The 19,250-nt window shown below is 41.8% G+C and overlaps 1 protein-coding gene across 4 annotated transcripts in view; it reads right to left on the bottom strand.

Annotated features, from left to right (window-relative positions):
* The window catches only part of LOC124135990 (protein timeless homolog), a 71,240-nt gene extending 52,223 nt beyond the window's left edge, over window positions 1–19,017 (bottom strand). For 2 of the 4 annotated variants that reach the window (XM_048381703.1, XM_048381704.1), the window contains exons 1-14: window positions 18,958–19,017; window positions 17,862–17,980; window positions 16,855–17,008; window positions 14,420–14,537; window positions 13,128–13,190; window positions 12,402–12,503; window positions 11,642–11,682; window positions 9,163–9,277; window positions 8,361–8,425; window positions 7,302–7,370; window positions 5,765–6,029; window positions 4,256–4,368; window positions 3,196–3,300; window positions 962–1,065 (exon numbers count right to left, since the gene is read on the bottom strand). In XM_048381703.1, the coding sequence (XP_048237660.1) occupies window positions 962–1,065; window positions 3,196–3,300; window positions 4,256–4,368; window positions 5,765–6,029; window positions 7,302–7,370; window positions 8,361–8,425; window positions 9,163–9,277; window positions 11,642–11,682; window positions 12,402–12,503; window positions 13,128–13,190; window positions 14,420–14,537; window positions 16,855–17,008; window positions 17,862–17,949 (1,402 nt within the window). In that variant the 5' untranslated portion in view covers window positions 17,950–17,980; window positions 18,958–19,017. Of the gene's footprint in view, window positions 1–961; window positions 1,066–3,195; window positions 3,301–4,255; window positions 4,369–5,430; window positions 5,450–5,764; window positions 6,030–7,301; window positions 7,371–8,360; window positions 8,426–9,162; window positions 9,278–11,641; window positions 11,683–12,142; window positions 12,173–12,401; window positions 12,504–13,127; window positions 13,191–14,419; window positions 14,538–16,854; window positions 17,009–17,861; window positions 17,981–18,957 lie in introns of those variants that run through there. The other 2 variants (XM_048381705.1, XM_048381706.1) reach the window with 2 other exon arrangements.
* Window positions 19,018–19,250: the final 233 nt, after the last annotated feature.

Here is a 19,250-nt window from a genome sequence, read left to right as displayed (position 1 = left end):
GAGAGACTGTATGCATCAAGGCATTGTGTGAAACAATGCTCCTGGCCCTGGGCCACAGAGTGATCTTTTGTCGTCTCCAGGTTGGATTATTGTAATTCCCGCCTCGATATCACACCAAAGAAGGATGCAGAAAAACTACAGTGAGGTTCAGAAAGAGCTGAAAGAATTCTGACAAGAACACCTAAGCAAGAAGACATCGCTCCAATAATGACTGAACTACAACATACAAGCCTGCATGTTCTCTCTGATCAAAAGATCAACTGCTAGTGGTGCCAAAGTCAAGTACCGAAAGGTGGCAATAGGTCATTTCAACATGCTGGCCAATTGCTATGGAACAATCTGCCACAAGAAATCCGGTGAAACAGAAAATCTGACAAACTTCAAAAGATGTTGACTTGATCAATCATGGTCTAAGGGCATTTGAGCAGTTGTTAATTGGAAAATGTGCTCTACAAATTCATAATTTAATAAAATTAAAATTAATTTAATTTAATCTTACTGCTATGACTGTTGTAATTCTATGTTAAAGTATGGGAGTTACGATCACCTTTGCGCTAAGATCACTCTGGGAAATGAGGCCAGCACATTTAAGCAGTTGTTAATTGGATAATGCGCTATAAAAATTCTTAATTTAATGTACTTAAATTTAATTTAGTCTTACTGCTACCACTGTCATAAGTCTATGTTAAAAATGTATGGGAGTTACATTAACCTTTGCGCTAAGATTGCTTTGTAGAATGAGACCCAGGAAACAAACTGCAGCTATCATATTCTCACAAGCATGGTTCACTGCCTGCACTAATGACTCATTAAAGTGAGTTAGTTGAGTTTACCAATGCTTTGAACAATATTTCAGTTTTATAACAGTGTGTCAGGAGGAGAGCCCAAAGCGAATTTTGGTGCCTTAGACGCCTTGGGCCACCCCTGTCTCCCTACAAAGACACGACCGTATCGGACTTACACCTGATGACTTTAGCGGACTCGATGAGCCGTGGGTTCTTGGATCTATCCATCATGTCCACTGTCAGCAACAACTCTTGGTAAGCTTTAAGCGCCAGGTGGACTCTGAACAATACAAAGAAATATAATCACCTAAAAGTAATCCTTGAAGATAGAATTGGATAACAGTTAACCGTTTGTGAACCGTTGTTAACCATAAAGTGTTTGTGTGATAACCACTGAAAGGTATCTGGGCCAAAACCTCAGTCAAGTCAAGTTGTTTAATGCCGCACCCACCAATTTTCCAGCTATATGATGGCAGTCCGTAAATAATCGAGTCTGACCAGACAATCCAGTGATTGACATCAGGAGCATCGATCTAGGTAATTGGGATACAATGACATGCATTGGCACCTGGTTTTTCACAATTATTGTCCATTAAACACACAATCACGCAATCATTGACCAAACTACAAATACCAGTTTTGTAATATTTCATGTCCCCAAAAACAAAACGTCCTTGTTATCATGTAATTTTGTGACCGTTAACATGGCCCTGTAGTGGGGGTAAGAACAGAACGATTTAATGTCTCACAACAATGACATAATGTGTGTTAAACATGCTTGCTGCATGCATGACCCTTGGTCACCCTACTCCCAGGTTGTACAAACAGTGTCAGTATGGGAGAAAATGATAGTCAAGTGTGTGGGAAATAATGATAGTCAAGTGTCTGGGAAATAATGATAGTCAAGTGTGTGGGAAATAATGATAGTCAAGTGTGTGGGAAATAATGATAGTCAAGTGTCTGGGAAATAACATCAGTAAAGTGTCTGGGAGATAACATCAGTAAAGTGTCTGGGAGATAACCTCAGTAAAGTGCCTGGGAGATAACGTCTGTAAAGTGCCTGGGATATAACCTCAGTAAAGTGCCTGGGAGATAACCGCAGTAAAGTGCCTGGGAGATAACCTCAGTAAAGTGTCTGGGAGATAACCTCAGTAAAGTGCCTGGGAGATAACGTCTGTAAAGTGCCTGGGATATAACCTCAGTAAAGTGCCTGGGAGATAACCGCAGTAAAGTGCCTGGGAGATAACGTCTGTAAAGTGCCTGGGAGATAACCTCAGTAAAGTGCCTGGGAGATAACCTCAGTAAAGTGCCTGGGAGATAACCTCAGTAAAGTGCCTGGGAGATAACGTCTGTAAAGTGCCTGGGATATAACCTCAGTAAAGTGCCTGGGAGATAACCGCATTAAAGTGCCTGGGAGATAACGTCTGTAAAGTGCCTGGGATATAACCTCAGTAAAGTGCCTGGGAGATAACCGCAGTAAAGTGCCTGGGAGATAACGTCTGTAAAGTGCCTGGGAGATAACCTCAGTAAAGTGCCTGGGAGATAACCTCAGTAAAGTGCCTGGGAGATAACCTCAGTAAAATGCCTGGGAGATAAGAGATAACCTTAGTAAAGTGCCTGGGAGATAACGTCTGTTAAGTGCCTGGGAGATAATCTCAGCAAAGTGCCTGGGCGATAACCTCAGTAAAGAGTCTGTGAGAAACCTCAGTAAAGTGCCTGGGATATAAGGTCAGTAAAGTGTCTGGGAGATAACGTCTGTTAAGTGTCTGGGGGATAACATCAGTAAAGTGCCTGGGATATAAGGTCAGTAAAGTGTCTGGGAGATAACGTCTGTTAAGTGTCTGGGAGACAACCTCAGTAAACTGTCTGGGAGATAACCTCAATAAACTGTCTGGGAGATAACCTCAGTAAACTGTCTGGGAGATAACTTCAGTCAACTGTCTGGGAGATAACCTCAGACAAGTGTCTTGGAGATAACCTCAATGAAGTGTCTCGGAGACCTCAGTAATCATGAAAATGGGTCCCCACCCCACACACACATTAAATGGTCGATCCTTTATGTCCCTAAGTATCACAGGGATGTGAAATCATGCATCACTGGGTATGCATGTGAATTTACTTGCATGGCTAAATTAATTTCCATACGTAATCAATTTACAAGTACCATACAGAGTCCAATGGTGTATGGTCTTCTTGCCCAAGTCTCTATGAATGTGTCACTTGAGGTAGAGTCTTGTATTTAGTTGTATTTAGTTTCTAACATTTCTCTTTGATCCCTACAATTAAAGGCATTGAGTCCCCAGGACACCTCAAATAAATAACCCTGGTGAATCCCTGGTATCGTGACTCAAGTAAGGTGACATGCCCGTTTTCATGATTTTGAGATGAAGCTAGCGAGATGGCCACGTACCTCTTGCTCCATGTGACAGCCTCAGTCTTCTCTGTCATTATCATCTCATAGTAGGTGATCAGGTTGGTGTAGATGTAGTGGAACGTTGGCACTGACAACGTCTCACTGGAGCATGAAGACATTAGAATGAGTGGAAGAATGTTGCTTTATCTAGTGTCTCTGTCAGGAATATCAAGGATTAAGAAGAATTTGCTGCATCATCTAGCAAAAGTGAGTGAGTGAGTATGGTTTTACGCCACTTTTAGCAATATTCCAGCAATATCACGGCAGGGGACACCAGAAATGGGCTTTACACATTGTTCCCATGGGGAGAATCGAACCCAGGTCTACGGCATGACAAGCGGAATCACAAAGGGTTCCCTCTTACGACCAGTATAGGTTGCTGGGGACCTATTCTATCCCAGAATCACAAAGGGTTTCCTCTTACGACCAGTATAGGTTGCTGGGGACCTAGTCTATCCCAGAATCACAAAGGGTTTCCTCTTACGACCAGTATAGGTTGCTGGGGACCTAGTCTATCCCAGAATCACAAAGGGTTTCCTCTTACGACCAGTATAGGTTGCTGGGGACCTAGTCTATCCCAGAATCACAAAGGGTTTCCTCTTACGACCAGTATAGGTTGCTGGGGACCTAGTCTATCCCAGAATCACAAAGGGTTTCCTCTTACGACCAGTATAGGTTGCTGGGGACCTAGTCTATCCCAGAATCACAAAGGGTTTCCTCTTACGACCAGTATAGGTTGCTGGGGACCTAGTCTATCCCAGAATCACAAAGGGTTTCCTCTTACGACCAGTATAGGTTGCTGGGGACCTAGTCTATCCCAGAATCACAAAGGGTTTCCTCTTACGACCAGTATAGGTTGCTGGGGACCTATTCTATCCCAGAATCACAGAATCATCCAGTAACAAACAGATTAAGACAACAAAAAATGTTTTTCAGAATTTGACAAGTCATTTTACCACAAGCTGGGAGGTAAATCTGATATGCGATGATCGATTTTTCTATAAAACAGGACATGTAAGGAGCATGCAAACAAGTAACGTGGCCATGAGACAAGTACCTGACCAGCTCGATCCTCTTACTGTGGTGGCGACAGAACTCCATGAAGAACCTCATGGCCCACAGGTAGTACGTCTCGTCATGCTCCTGGGTACGCTCGCGGACCAAGTTGTCCTTGGATGGGAAAAACGAGTTTATGAGATTAAAGTAGTGCCACAAGTCATGGAAGCTCAAGTCCAGTTCTTCTTAAATACGATATAGTGAGTGAGTGAGTGAGTTGGGTTTAACGACACTTTTAACAGTATTGCAGTTATATGGCGGCGTGTCAGCTTAATGTGGGAGGAAAGCCACAAGCACGGGTATGGTGCTGACAAACCTAGAAACATAATCGGGGCGAACCGGGATTCGAATCCACAATCATAGGTTTCTGGCGTGCCCAAGTGACGCAACTCTGCACAGCGAATCGCGGCGCCTTAGACGACTGGGCCATCCGTGCCCCCAAATATGATATAGGATTAGAAAGGTCTTACACCATGGACAAGGGAAGACAAAATTATGCATAAAAAGTAACCATGGTAAGAGATAGAATCTCAGTTTGAACATCATGTACATTAACATACACATTGATATACGAGTAAATGATATTTCAAAATGGCTGCCATGGCAATACATGAGAGGGTTGTAAGCATGGTGACATACCTTGATGGCGTACATAAGAGGGTTGTAAGCGGTGTGACATACCTTGACGGCGTACATGAGAGGGTTGTGACATACCTTGACGGTGTACATGAGAGGGTTGTAAGCGTTGTGACATACCTTGACGGCGTACATGAGAGGGTTGTAAGCGTGGTGACATACCTTGACGGGGTACATGAGAGGGTTGTAAGCATGGTGACATACCTTGACGGGGTACATGAGAGGGTTGTAAGCATGGTGACATACCTTGACGGGGTACATGAGAGGGTTGTAAGCATGGTGACATACCTTGACGGGGTACATGAGAGGGTTGTAAGCGTTGTGACATACCTTGACGGCGTACATGAGAGGGTTGTAAGCATGGTGACATACCTTGACGGCTTACATGAGAGGGTTGTAAGTGTTGTGACATACCTTCACGGCGTACATGAGAGGGTTGTAAGCATGGTGACATACCTTGACAGCGTACATGAGAGGGTTGTAAGCATGGTGACATACCTTGACGGCGTACATGAGAGGGTTGTAAGCATGGTGACATACCTTTACGGCGTACATGAGAGGGTTGTAAGCATGGTGACATACCTTCACGGCGTACATGAGAGGGTTGTAAGTGTTGTGACACACCTTGACGGCATACATGAGAGGGTTGTAAGCGTGGTGACATACCTTGACGGGGTACATGAGAGGGTTGTAAGCAGTGTGACATACCTTGACGGCGTACATGAGGGTTGTAAGCGTTGTGACATACCTTGACGGCATACATGAGAGGGTTGTAAGCAGTGTGACATACCTTGACGGCGTACATGAGAGGGTTGTAAGCAGTGTGACATACCTTGACAGCGTACATGAGAGGGTTGTAAGCGTTGTGACATACCTTTACGGCGTACATGAGAGGGTTGTAAGCGTTCTCCAGGAACTGAATACAAAACTCCTTCAGGCTTAAGCGGATGCTGAGTGTGGACCGCCGTTTAACTTCTACATCCTTGATGGGCTGACGATTCTTAGGCTTCTTCTTGGGTCGCTTATTTGAATCCAAGGAGAAGTTTTTTACATCGGCCTGTGCTTTGTGATAGATGAGTTCCCGGTCACTGATGGACTTCATGTTGGCCACAACGTACGTTCCTCCGAACCGGGAGTGTCTGCAACAGGAGTGATGTATTATATTTCCAGTCTTTCAGTACAAAAGTGGGAGAACTCTGAGGCCTGCCTATCACCAACGTTGATATGTTTCATATCAAAAGACAAGAAGGTGAGATTTTATTTATCATCCAACATCATTCTTCCAACTTTTTCAGTTTGTTAACAGTAATAAGCAGTGTCTTAAGTGTAAAAAGTACTGCTAACAGCTTCAGTAGCAGAGCCATTAGTGATGTCATTTGATTGTGACGTAATGGTAACCAATTACGGCACAATGGTCTGCAAAGCATTGTGATGCAATTTCATTGCAGCGATATCTACAGTGTAGATATCGCTTGATCTCACCCAAGCAATATCCCCTGTGAAAGCCAGTTTTGGATGATAAATAACATTCAGGTACATACTTGTTCATGTTATTCTTACCATGCCGACTTAACATGATAAAATTGAAATCAAATCAGTTACAAACTATTTATGAAACATTTTGACATTACGCTTTTTCAACATTTTGAAATTGAAATCAAATTAGCAACATACTACTAATGAAACAGTTTGATATGTTTACTTTTGGGAGAAGTGATCCGTCGTGAAAATGAAACAAGAGTTATCAGAAAATGATAAGTCCCCCCAGCACCCACAAACTCGAAAGAACCAATCATTTAACTGTTATCTTAAGTCCAACTTGATGAGAGAATTTCAAACTTATCTGTCTGTCCGTATACAATAGTGGTTATTGAGATATTAAAACATACCATGGAATTGGGATTTGAAAATTTGTATTTCTATGTCAGGTACACACCAATATGAAGTCTAACTTGTTGCCATGGAAACAGAAAAACTATGAATTAAAAAATCCTTAAATAGCAAAAGGCACCACTTCAGCCCTTGGTTAATACATGTACAAGATTTGAATGAACGTCTTTCACAGTTTTCAAGTTGTGCTCCGAAAATGAAATCCTTTGAGACTAAGTCCAAATTGTTTCAATGGAAATGGAGAAAATGCAAAAAATCCGCAAATAGCAAAGAGTTTTGTTGAAAAATATTAAACATTTTTTTAGTTGTGCTCCAGAAAAGAAATGATTATGGACAGATAGACAGTTTAGGCGTCAACCATACCCTCCCACATTATATGCAGGGGGATAACAAAAGTAATGGGGAACATCACTGCTTTCAAATAGAGGGTTTGTCTTCAGGGGTCAATGACAGCTCTGAAAATCTGGAGCACTGTACACAATCTCCAACACGTTGTTTGATGTGTGAGATGCTGTACGTACCTGGTGCTGTGCTTCAACATGTTGGCTTTCTTCTGGGCTCGTTCCTTCTCCCTTATCATCTCCAGCTCCCTACAACAGACATTATGTGCTTGTTTGTTGTTTAACATCACACAATATTCCAGCTACATGACGGTGGCCCTTAAGTAATCAAGTCTTGACCAGACAATCCAGTGATTGCTATAATGAGAAACTTTCCATGCCGTCAGGAGCTGACATGCAATCATCCAAGTCTCCGAGCCTCACCAACAGATCCACTAAGTCACGTCTCACTCGTATACTACTTTGGTGAAACCCCCGAGCACAGGTATAGTGCTGACAAAGCAGGAAAAAGGCATTTGAACCCATGATGATAGGTTTCTGGAAAGCTAAGGAACTTAGCTCTGCACAGCAAATTGCAGCGCCAAAGAAGACTGGGCAACCTATAGCCCCTCATTTAAGAAATAAACAAGTGGGTGTTGTTTATTGTACAATAAAACACTGCAAGGAGAATAAACCATGAGTGGCGCAGTGGTTTATGATCCTCACAGTTTTTATTGTACGATAAAGTACAGCCTCTCTTAGGATATTAGTAGAGAGTACAGGCTTAAATAATATTTTCCCTAATTTAAGTAATGATGACTCCCTGAATAGAACCAGACCACAGCAATGTCAGACAAGTCCAATTTATGAACAGTGGGGTAAATTTGGTCTTTCCTGCATATTCTCACAATTTTCACGTCAATTATCTGTACCTGTTCCCCCCATACCGATTGTCAGATCTCTCACACTTTTGGATGCGAACATTCGGCCATTGCGTTCATCAGTGCTATCCAGCTACATGTATATCTACGGGCAACAACTCACTATAGACACTTCCCTCTCAAAAATAACATCTTCCAAGTAACGACATCATCAAGTTGCGAGCGCATGTTCGAACCTCTAGAAATGTCATCATGAAAGAACAATGTCTTATCGTGAAATAAACCATGCTTCGTTCTTCATTGTTCTTTGAGATTTATCGCGTAGCTATCTTATATAGTTGAATCAAGCCATGTTACTTGTTGGTTACAAACTCCCTACCTCTCGTCCTTCTCCTTCTCACTCATTGATCTCTGCATGCCAGCACAGGCCAGGGTGTCGGGGGTCTGGAAACACGCACATCACAGGGGAATATTTATTGTTTTAGGAAACAGTACAGCATGTAACTTTTCAATGGCTTTGAAAACTATTTAACATTGCTCAGTCAGCATGATCAGAAGTTTCAAGTAACAATAAAGGACAAGAGAGAGTACATGAGAGTAAAACTTTGACAGATGGTTTCAGATGAAGTCCTACTGACTGTCTTGGTCAGTTGCAAATATTCTGAAGAGCAATGGGCATCTAACTTGAAGGAAAATCCATATAAACTTTGAATGTATATGTTTGAGCCACAGTTTTGAACGAATGGGCAAAGTTCATAAATACCGTATCCAACGTAATAAGCGCCCAGGCGCTCTCACAATTAGAAATAGGGGGCACTTATAAGAATATTATTTTGAGTTGAAAGATCGTAAATTTCGTGGTTTATGCTAACAGCCTGAAGTGTTTACATACGACAGATATATTTTTCAAGAATTTAATTGCCCATTATGAGGGTGATATAACACACGAGTGCGTATTATACACAAATAAAAAAGTCTTGTGTACATTGATCAATCGGAAGGGTTGCTGATTGGGATTGTTTACTAGCCAATATATTAGGAAATATCGCCGTGGGCGCTTATTACGTCGAAATACGGTAAATTAAAATGATGACATCAGAATGTATGCTTTTCTCCTGCAAAGCATTGAAATATTGTTGCCAACAGTCATTTTATATACAGTAACTTTGTAAAGTACATACCTGTTCTCTGAACATAAGGGAGACAATCTCCAACAAATGCATACACAGTTGTCTCTCATTCTCCGAGCTGGCAATGTAGAGGATCATGTCTTCTAAACCACTCACATGGATAACCCTGAAACACATAAAAAGTCCTACATCCCCCTGAAACATCCAGTGAAGCATGACGATACCTTTCCAATATCCTTGCAGGCTATAGTAAATTTTATACATCATTAATTAATATTAATCCTTCTTTAATACAATCCATGACGATCATTGGATCGCATCGCATAATTTGCATACAAAATGACCTCTGTAGTAGCATTGTTGGAGTATGAATCTGGTCTGGGTGGCAGTGAGGTAGAACCCCCATTCCCTATACTACTGTCCTACATCCCCCTGAAACATCACACAGTCCTACATCCCCCTGAAACATCACACAGTCCTACATCCCCCTGAAACATCACACAGTCCTACATCCCCCTGAAACATCACACAGTTCTACATCCCCCTGAAACATCACACAGTCCTACATCCCCCTGAAACATCACACAGTCCTACATCCCCCTGAAACATCACACAGTTCTACATCCCCCTGAAACCTCACACAGTCCTACATCCCCCTGAAACCTCACAGTCCTACATCCCCCTGAAACATCACACAGTTCTACATCCCCTTGAAACATCACACAGTCCTACATCCCCCTGAAACATCACACAGTCCTACATCCCCCTGAAACCTCACAGTCCTACATCCCCCTGAAACATCACACAGTTCTACATCCCCTTGAAACATCACACAGTCCTACATCCCCCTGAAACATCACAGTCCTACATCCCCCTAAAACATCACAGTCCTACATCCCCCTGAAACATCACAGTCCTACATCCCCTTGAAACATCACACAGTCCTACATCCCCCTGAAACATCACACAGTCCTACATCCCCCTGAAACATCACACAGTCCTACATCCCCCTGAAACATCACACAGTCCTACATCCCCCTGAAACATCACACAGTCCTACATCCCCCTGAAACATCACACAGTCCTACATCCCCTTGAAACATCACACAGTCCTACATCCCCCTGAAACATCACACAGTCCTACATCCCCCTGAAACATCACACAGTTCTACATCCCCCTGAAACCTCACACAGTCCTACATCCCCCTGAAACCTCACAGTCCTACATCCCCCTGAAACATCACACAGTTCTACATCCCCTTGAAACATCACACAGTCCTACATCCCCCTGAAAAATCACACAGTTCTACATCCCCCTGAAACATCACAGAGTCCTACATCCCCTTGAAACATCACAGAGTCCTACATCCCCTTGAAACATCACAGAGTCCTACATCCCCTTGAAACATCACAGAGTCCTACATCCCCTTGAAACATCACACAGTTCTACATCCCCTTGAAACATCACACAGTCCTACATCCCCTTGAAACATCACAGAGTCCTACATCCCCTTGAAACATCACACAGTCCTACATCCCCTTGAAACATCACAGAGTCCTACATCCCCCTAAAACATCACAGTCCTACATCCCCCTGAAACATCACAGTCCTACATCCCCTTGAAACATCACACAGTCCTACATCCCCCTGAAACATCACACAGTCCTACATCCCCTTGAAACATCACACAGTCCTACATCCCCCTGAAACATCACACAGTCCTACATCCCCCTGAAACATCACACAGTCCTACATCCCCCTGAAACATCACACAGTCCTACATCCCCCTGAAACATCACACAGTCCTACATCCCCCTGAAACATCACACAGTCCTACATCCCCTTGAAACATCACACAGTCCTACATCCCCCTGAAACATCACACAGTTCTACATCCCCCTGAAACATCACAGTCCTACGTCACCCTGGAACATCACAGTCCTACATCCCCCTGAAACATCACACAGTCCTACATCCCCCTGAAACATCACACAGTCCTACATCCCCCTGAAACATCACACAGTCCTACATCCCCCTAAAACATCACACAGTCCTACATCCCCCTGAAACATCACACAGTCCTAAACCCCTTGAAACATCACACAGTCCTACATCCCCCTGAAACATCACACAGTTCTACATCCCCCTGAAACATCACACAGTCCTACATCCCCCTGAAACATCACACAGTCCTACATCCCCTTGAAACATCACACAGTCCTACATCCCCCTGAAACATCACACAGTCCTACATCCCCCTGAAACATCACAGTCCTACGTCACCCTGGAACATCACAGTCCTACTTCAATCTGAAACATCACACAGTCCTACGTCACCCTGAAACATCACAGTCCTACATCACCCTGAAACATCACACATACCACCCTGAACCCTGATACTACCTATTTCGTATCACACTTTCAGGAAGTAATATCAAACAGAGCAATGCAAATCGGGCTATACATCAAACGGATTTGACATAAATTCAAATCCAATCTGAGAAAAGACTAAATACTTGTATAACTTACCACAGAACTTGGTCATGGAGACTAGCATCGTCATCAGTTCTCTACAAATAAATTCAGAAAGTTAAAGATATTGTGAACAAGATGAAGTAGAGTGAGTCAGTGTCTTCACACATTTGAAAATCAAACTTTAAGTCTTTAGTGAGATGATCAAACACTTTTACCAGTCGACTACCTTGCCATCCTGAGACAGAGCAAGCATTACATATTGGACATACATGACTGTAACTATTAGAGAAGTAATCATACACGACTCATTGATGAGGTGAGGTGAGGTGAGGTGAGGTGAGGTGAGGTGAGGTGAGGTGAGGTGAGGTGAGGTGAGGTGAGGTGAGGTGAGGTGAGGTGAGTGAGATGGGTTTATCACCACTTCCAAGTGGATCAATGCAGGGTGTTCATCTATTTGTTCTTTGTACAGTGCAAGGTGTTCCTGTAAAAAAATGTTAACCTATCTGTTCTAGATCTGGGTTTGGGGGCACATGCAGGATGTTCCCATCAACCTACCTGTTCTAGATCGGGGTTTGGGGGCACATGCAGGATGTTCCCATCAACCTACCTGTTCTAGATCGGGGTTTGGGGGACATGCAGGATGTTTCGGATGACCTATCTCTTCTAGATCGGGGTTTGGGGGCACATGCAGGATGTTTCGGATGACCTACCTGTTCTAGATCTGGGTTTAGGGGCACATGCAGGATGTTCCTGATAACCTACCTGTTCTAGATCCGGGTTTGGGGGCACATGCAGGATGTTTCTGTTAACCTACCTGTTCTAGATCGGGGTTTGGGGGGACATGCAGGATGTTCCTGATGAGAATGAGGAGCCTCTCCAGTAGCAGCCTGTCCTCCTCATGCCGAGACTCCCAGTCCTACAACAACAGGAGCAGCAGGGCTAGAGCGGTGTCGGACAAGACATGACACAAAGGTGCAGGCAGAATCTGAGCAATCTCAGCAACAATAAATGTCCACAATAGAATAAATATTTAATATTAAATCAATAATAGCAACATAACAAATGGGAGAAAAAATATAGCATTATAAACATTCCAAATTACAATTAAAAGTATTCTCACTGTACTTGATGTGTAATTGCAGGAAAGTATAGAAAACATTTCTATTAATTTTTTGCTAAAAATCCTGAGCAGTCTATTCTTGCTCCATACAGACCCACAGATCACCCAGGCCCACAGCATATGGATGCAGTATTCGAAAAATGCTAAAAGTTAAAGATTCAGGGGGTCCCTGGTTATACATACTACAGAAGCAAACCTCAAGCCCCTCCCCCTAATCCTAAGTTCTGGATGTTTTTACTTTATTTCCTAACTCATTTTTTTTAATACAGCTGAACCTTGCTAAACTGGACACTGTTAATCTAACCTCCTAAACCTAACTGTTGTGAACGTCCATCTACAAATAAAAACAAAACATTACAAGGCATCCATGATTTATTCATCTGGAAATTTGGATGATTTCACAATGTAAAAGTCACGTACCAGTTTTAAAATATCTCCAACTTTTGCTGCCAAGACAGCAAACAGTTCCTCATCTATGAAGGCCTGCAATAGGAAAGGACAACTTTGCATTTATGGGATAACATTAGCCAGAACTAGCCAGGTCTGGTCAGCATAGAGTGTCTAAGCAGAGGGTTGGTGGTTCAATCCTCGGCCGTGTCATACCAATAGATGTTTCCCTGTCTGATGCTCCGCATTAAGGGGATAAAACGAGGACTGGTCTGCTCAGAGTCAGTATACTGTGTCAAATAAGGGTATCCATGTAAACTGTGACATGGTACCTCAGTGGGCCAGCCTATAAAGCCTGCAATAGTCTGCACTAGTACAAGCACTTGTGCACGCACGCCCTCACCCACCTACACTCACACACACACACCAAGTACATTACTCATTAACACAGATTTGTTCGTCCACAATGTTGTTAATCCTGACATCCAGTTTAATCCCAAAGCAAGAATTTTCGCCAATGAAGTGAACATACAAATCAAAGATGCATTTTGTTGTTATACGATTCATTTTTACTGAAATTAAGGAAACGATACAATATCATTAAAATCAGATCTTAGTTCTCGCTATTGCTAAACAAATATCTGAGGACATCCCATTATGGGTCACATCAGAACAACCTTTCGCGAACTTTGACCGACCAATGGAATGACTAACAATGAGATTGGGAAATGATAAATAGCTAACATTGGTAGCTATTTGATAAAATGACAAACAATGAGATTGGGAAATGATAAATAGCACGTGCCAATGAAATTTTTAAGGTCATTATGAAAGGGTTAACAAGCATATGCAAACAAAAATGTTCCAATACAAGAAACTAACATGAACATTTCAAAATTATTAGCCATAACTTTCAGTTCAGGTGAGCTAAACACTTGCCCAAGTTAGAGTTGACATGTCAATATTGTTGATATCATAAGACACTCAGGGGAGGTCCTCTATAAATAATATCCCTACACATGTATGTCTGGAATATGGAATACTGCCACTGTGTCACTTAACTCTTGCTATTGGTCAGACAGTCACAACATGGGCAACATGAGGTCTCAACAAGCACAGATATGGTGCTGACAAACCTAGAAACATAATCAAGGCAACCAGGATTTGAACCAACGATTATAGGTTCCTGGTGTGCCCAAGGGGCGCAACTCTGCACAGCAAATAGTAGCAACGGATTGCAGATACCAACACATCATACATTAATCTGCTTCTGGAGTCACACATAGGGTAACAATTAGCAAGTCGTCCCTGCAACCCCTACATACCTCCTTGTAGGCCTGCAGGTGAGAGTCTATCTCCAGGGCGTGGTTCCTCATGGTCTTGTCTGTCGGCAGCTTGTTCCCGAAACACAGAACGGTGGGTTGAGTCAGGTTCACTGTTAATCTGGAACACAATCACTGATTATTCACTGTTAACACATACACAGATTGTACACTCGATTCACTGTTACCAAAACACTGATTGTACACTCGATTCACTGTTACCAATACACAGATTGTACACTCGATTCACTGTTACCAATACACAGATTGTACACTCAATTCACTGTTACTAATACAGAGATTGTACACTCGATTCACTGTTACCAATACAGAGATTGTACACTCAATTCACTGTTACCAATACAGAGATTGTACACTCGATTCACTGTTACCAATACACAGATTGTACACTCGATTCACTGTTACCAAAACACTGATTGTACACTTGATTCACTGTTACCAATACACAGATTGTACACTCGATTCACTGTTACCAATACACAGATTGTACACTCAATTCACTGTTACTAATACAGAGATTGTACACTCGATTCACTGTTACCAATACACAGATTGTACACTCGATTCACTGTTACCAATACACAGATTGTACACTCGATTCACTGTTACCAATACACAGATTGTACATACAATTCACTGTAACCAATACACAGATTTTACACTCGATTCACTGTTACCAATACACAGATTGTACACTCGATTCACTGTTACCAATACACAGATTGTACACTCGATTCACTGTTACCAATACACAGATTGTACACTCGATTCACTGTTACCAATACACAGATTGTACACTCGATTCACTGTAACCAATACACAGATTGTACATACGATTCACTGTTACCAATACACAGATTGTACACTCGATTCACTGTTACCAATACACAGATTGTACATACAATTCACTGTTACCAATACCCAGATTGTACACTCGATTCACTGTTACCAATACACAGATTGTACACTCGATTCACTGTTACCAATACACAGATTGTACACTCGATTCACTGTTACCAATACACAGATTGTACATACAATTCACTGTTACCAATACCCAGATTGTACACTCGATTCACTGTTACCAATACACAGATTTACATACAATTCACTGTTACCAATACACAGATTGTACACTCGATTCACTGTTACCAATACACAGATTGTACACTCGATTCACTGTTACCAATACACAGATTGTACACTCGATTCACTGTAACCAATACACAGATTGTACACTCGATTCACTGTTACCAATACACAGATTTTACACTCGACTCACTGTAACCAATACACAGATTGTACATATGATTCACTGTTACCAATACACAGATTGTACACTCGATTCACTGTTACCAATACACAGATTGTACATACAATTCACTGTAACCAATACACAGATTGTACATACGATTCACTGTTACCAATACACAGATTGTACATACGATTCACTGTTTCCAATACACAGATTGTTCATACGATTCACTGTAACCAATACACAGATTGTACATACGATTCACTGTTACCAATACACAGATTGTACATACGATTCACTGTTACCAATACACAGATTGTACATATGGTTCACTGATAACCCAGAAAGAGGTGAGGTGAAATAAGTTTTAACGTTGTGTTCAAGATTATTGCACTTAAAGAGTGACATGGATGCTTGTACTAGTCCAGGCTAATGCCAATTTTATAGTGCTAGCCCACTGAGATACCATGCTGCAGTTATACTGACACAAACACAGTATACTGATTCCAAGCTGACCAGTCATTGTTTTAGCCCAAAAATGACGAATGCCAGGCAGGGTAACAACAAGTACCATCTTTAAATGTCTTTTGGTATGACATGGCCGCAGATCAAACTCCGGACATTCCACTCTCCGGGCAGACGATCTACCACTAGACCATGTAACCAGAAAGACCTATGCTGATCACGCACACGGTCTTCTGCTACAACATACCCTGTTCTACACTAAGTTCCCTGTGAGGGAGGGAGATTCTGGCGAGGTGCCTTTCTCCCTCCTGATCATGGGGACTTTCTTCGAGTCAGAGAAGACATTGAAACATGAAACTGGACCTAGAGCATGTTTTTTATGTTTGTTGTTTAATGCCGCACTCAGCAATAATCCAGCTACATGACAGCAATCTGTAAATAATCAAGTCTGTACCAGACAAACCAGTGATTGACACCATGATCATTGATCCATGCAATTGGGATCAATGACATGCATCAACCAAGTCAGCGAGCCTGACCACTCGATCCCATTAGTCGCCTCTTACGACAAGCAGTCGCCTTTTACAGCAAGCATGGGTTGAAGACCTATTCTTCCCCGGATCTTCACGGGTTCCTAGAGCATGTCAATTCATGCAAATACGTAACCATGGTAACTAAACTTGAAGTGCAACTGTACCTGAGCACGGTCTCAAAGAGTGTAGCTTCATCCTGGTAGTGCTTCAGGATCGGGATCAGATCTTTCTGCAGTATCTGTGCATGTCCGAGCTGCCGGCGAATGTCACATGTGTCATCCTCACGCTTCAGGAAGCGAATCAGATCTTTTACAGTTTCTATAACAGAAATTATTTTGCGTATTTACTTACAATATACATTAAATAAACTGAAATATGCAGACGAATCAAATCCTAACGCATCAAATACACAACAAAAACAATAAATACACTATTGAAATATAATTAATGCGTATATTACAACTATTAGATAAAAGGGTTGCGTATGTTACAATTATTGGACAAAATGATTGTGCAGTCGATAGCGAATTTCACTTATCAACTTACATTCTGAAAAGCTTGTGTGACAAACATACTGATAGAGTTACCTATACCTCAGTTAAAAAGAACATCGTACCTAGTCAATGAAATTGTTGTTTCTTAAACAGTCGCTGATTGGTGATTTAAAGAAATAGCACCTTTCTTACAATGCTAGGTTTTGCACATAAAAATGGCTTCCCGGAGAGGGAGCCGCAAGCACTATTATTTACATAATTTTAAATGATTTACAGGGTTTATTTGAAACAGGTTTTCAAGTTAAAATACCCAAATGTCAAGAAAATGATGGATAAAAAAAATTGACTACCCTCTAAAAATTGTGGATACCCAATCAAAATCAAACCCCTGGGTAAAATACCCAGACAACCAAAAGCTTATCTATAGCTGTATCATATTTATACCATGCAATCTTTCAAAGTCATCATAATCAAAACTCTACCACCTGTGGTACAATGGTTTCATGTAGAATATATCTTCCAGTAATAAAAAGAAGTAATATTACATGTATTAAACATTGTTAAACAATGATTAATTTTTCTGTTTTAAAGTAAAAATTTAAACAAATAGAAAGTCTATGAATAGGCCATGTTTATGGTACATTAGGCATCAGTGATAACAAGAAGACATTTCTCACCCAGGCAGTCCGGTTCCTTAACATATTTGTCCCCCTCCTGGTATCCAAGGGCGCTGCAAGTAGCCTGTAGTTCCACATGCATCACCATGGTAACGGATGCTACCACAACACACTAGTGGCTGAAATATGAATAGGTCCACGCTACATTTCATACACAGAAGAATTTACTTGTTTTGATCTTAATTTTATTTGTTGTTTAATGCCACATTCAGCATGCTCAGCAATATTCCAGCTATATGACAGTGGCTTGTTAATACTGAGTCTGGACCAGACCATCCTGAGATGGAAAGTGTGAGAAAGATCCACCGTCAGGGTACAATGAAGCACAAACTGCCAAGTAACCAAGACTGACCACCTGATCCATTTGGTTGCCTCTTACCACCAGCATAGGTTGTTGAAACTTGTATACCTGGTTTGAATTAAATAAAAATATTGTCAACCAGATAAACTGTAGTTCAAAGAGTTAGGCTCGATGTGATGTGTTGATGTAGCAGTGCTTGGAGTTATTGGTCATATCCCCCAGATGACATCCGTACTGTGTCAACATTTGTTCATTTTGACAAGGCATCGACTTTGGATCAAAAGCTCTGTGGAATACCATTATGAGGGAATGTTATGGTCATTTTCGACACTTGGCTCACTCTGGCGGCTTGCTAACAGGTATGCCTGGTGGCGGTAGACAAGCATTAATTATTCATCGTGTTTGTTTGTTGTAACGATACAGTAAGTAATATTCCACTAATTTCCAGCTAGGCTATCACGCAGCCTGTAAATCATCTGGGAACGATGACACGCAAATAGCTTTGATTTTTCTGTTTCTTGAAGGTTTTCCCTAATAACGTACAAGAGAGATCATTATAGCGTCAACAGTGGGATACAGTCAGAGATAATAAAATGTGCACGTCCCCGTGAAAACGATGCACTTCGAGTAGTGACACTGGCAACAAAAACTCACTGTCAGTTACGCTCACACTACCAGAGCCGTCTCCTGAACAGAGAACTCCAATTCTTTCAAAGGGAAATCAAACTCTAAATCGTGCCGACTGTTACATAACACACACTATAAATAAACACTATGAATAAGCCAAATACTTACCACTTGAATTGTATCAATCGCTACTGAAAGACGAATTTGGCGGCAAATACAGCACTGAATGTAAGAAACAAATTTAGAGTGGTCTCCCTTTGACAGACGGAAAACCTCGGGAGTTTACGCTGAGTGTCCATTCAACCAACAACAGACGGACCAACAAAAGACAAAATAAAGTATCATACGTGTCACCAAATATGTTGTTTGTTTTGTTTGGGGTGGGGTGGGTTTATGAGCTGTCTATCACCAGCTGACGAGTCAGAACTCGCATATTGTTATATTTTGCTCAGTAGATTTAG

The sequence above is a fragment of the Haliotis rufescens genome, unplaced genomic scaffold, assembly GCF_023055435.1.
Source record: "Haliotis rufescens isolate VD_foot unplaced genomic scaffold, xgHalRufe1.0.p SCAF_4, whole genome shotgun sequence".
Taxonomy (NCBI): Eukaryota; Metazoa; Mollusca; class Gastropoda; order Lepetellida; family Haliotidae; genus Haliotis; species Haliotis rufescens.
Note: the sequence above shows the minus strand (reverse complement) of the source record. Positions and strands in the feature narration are given on the sequence as shown.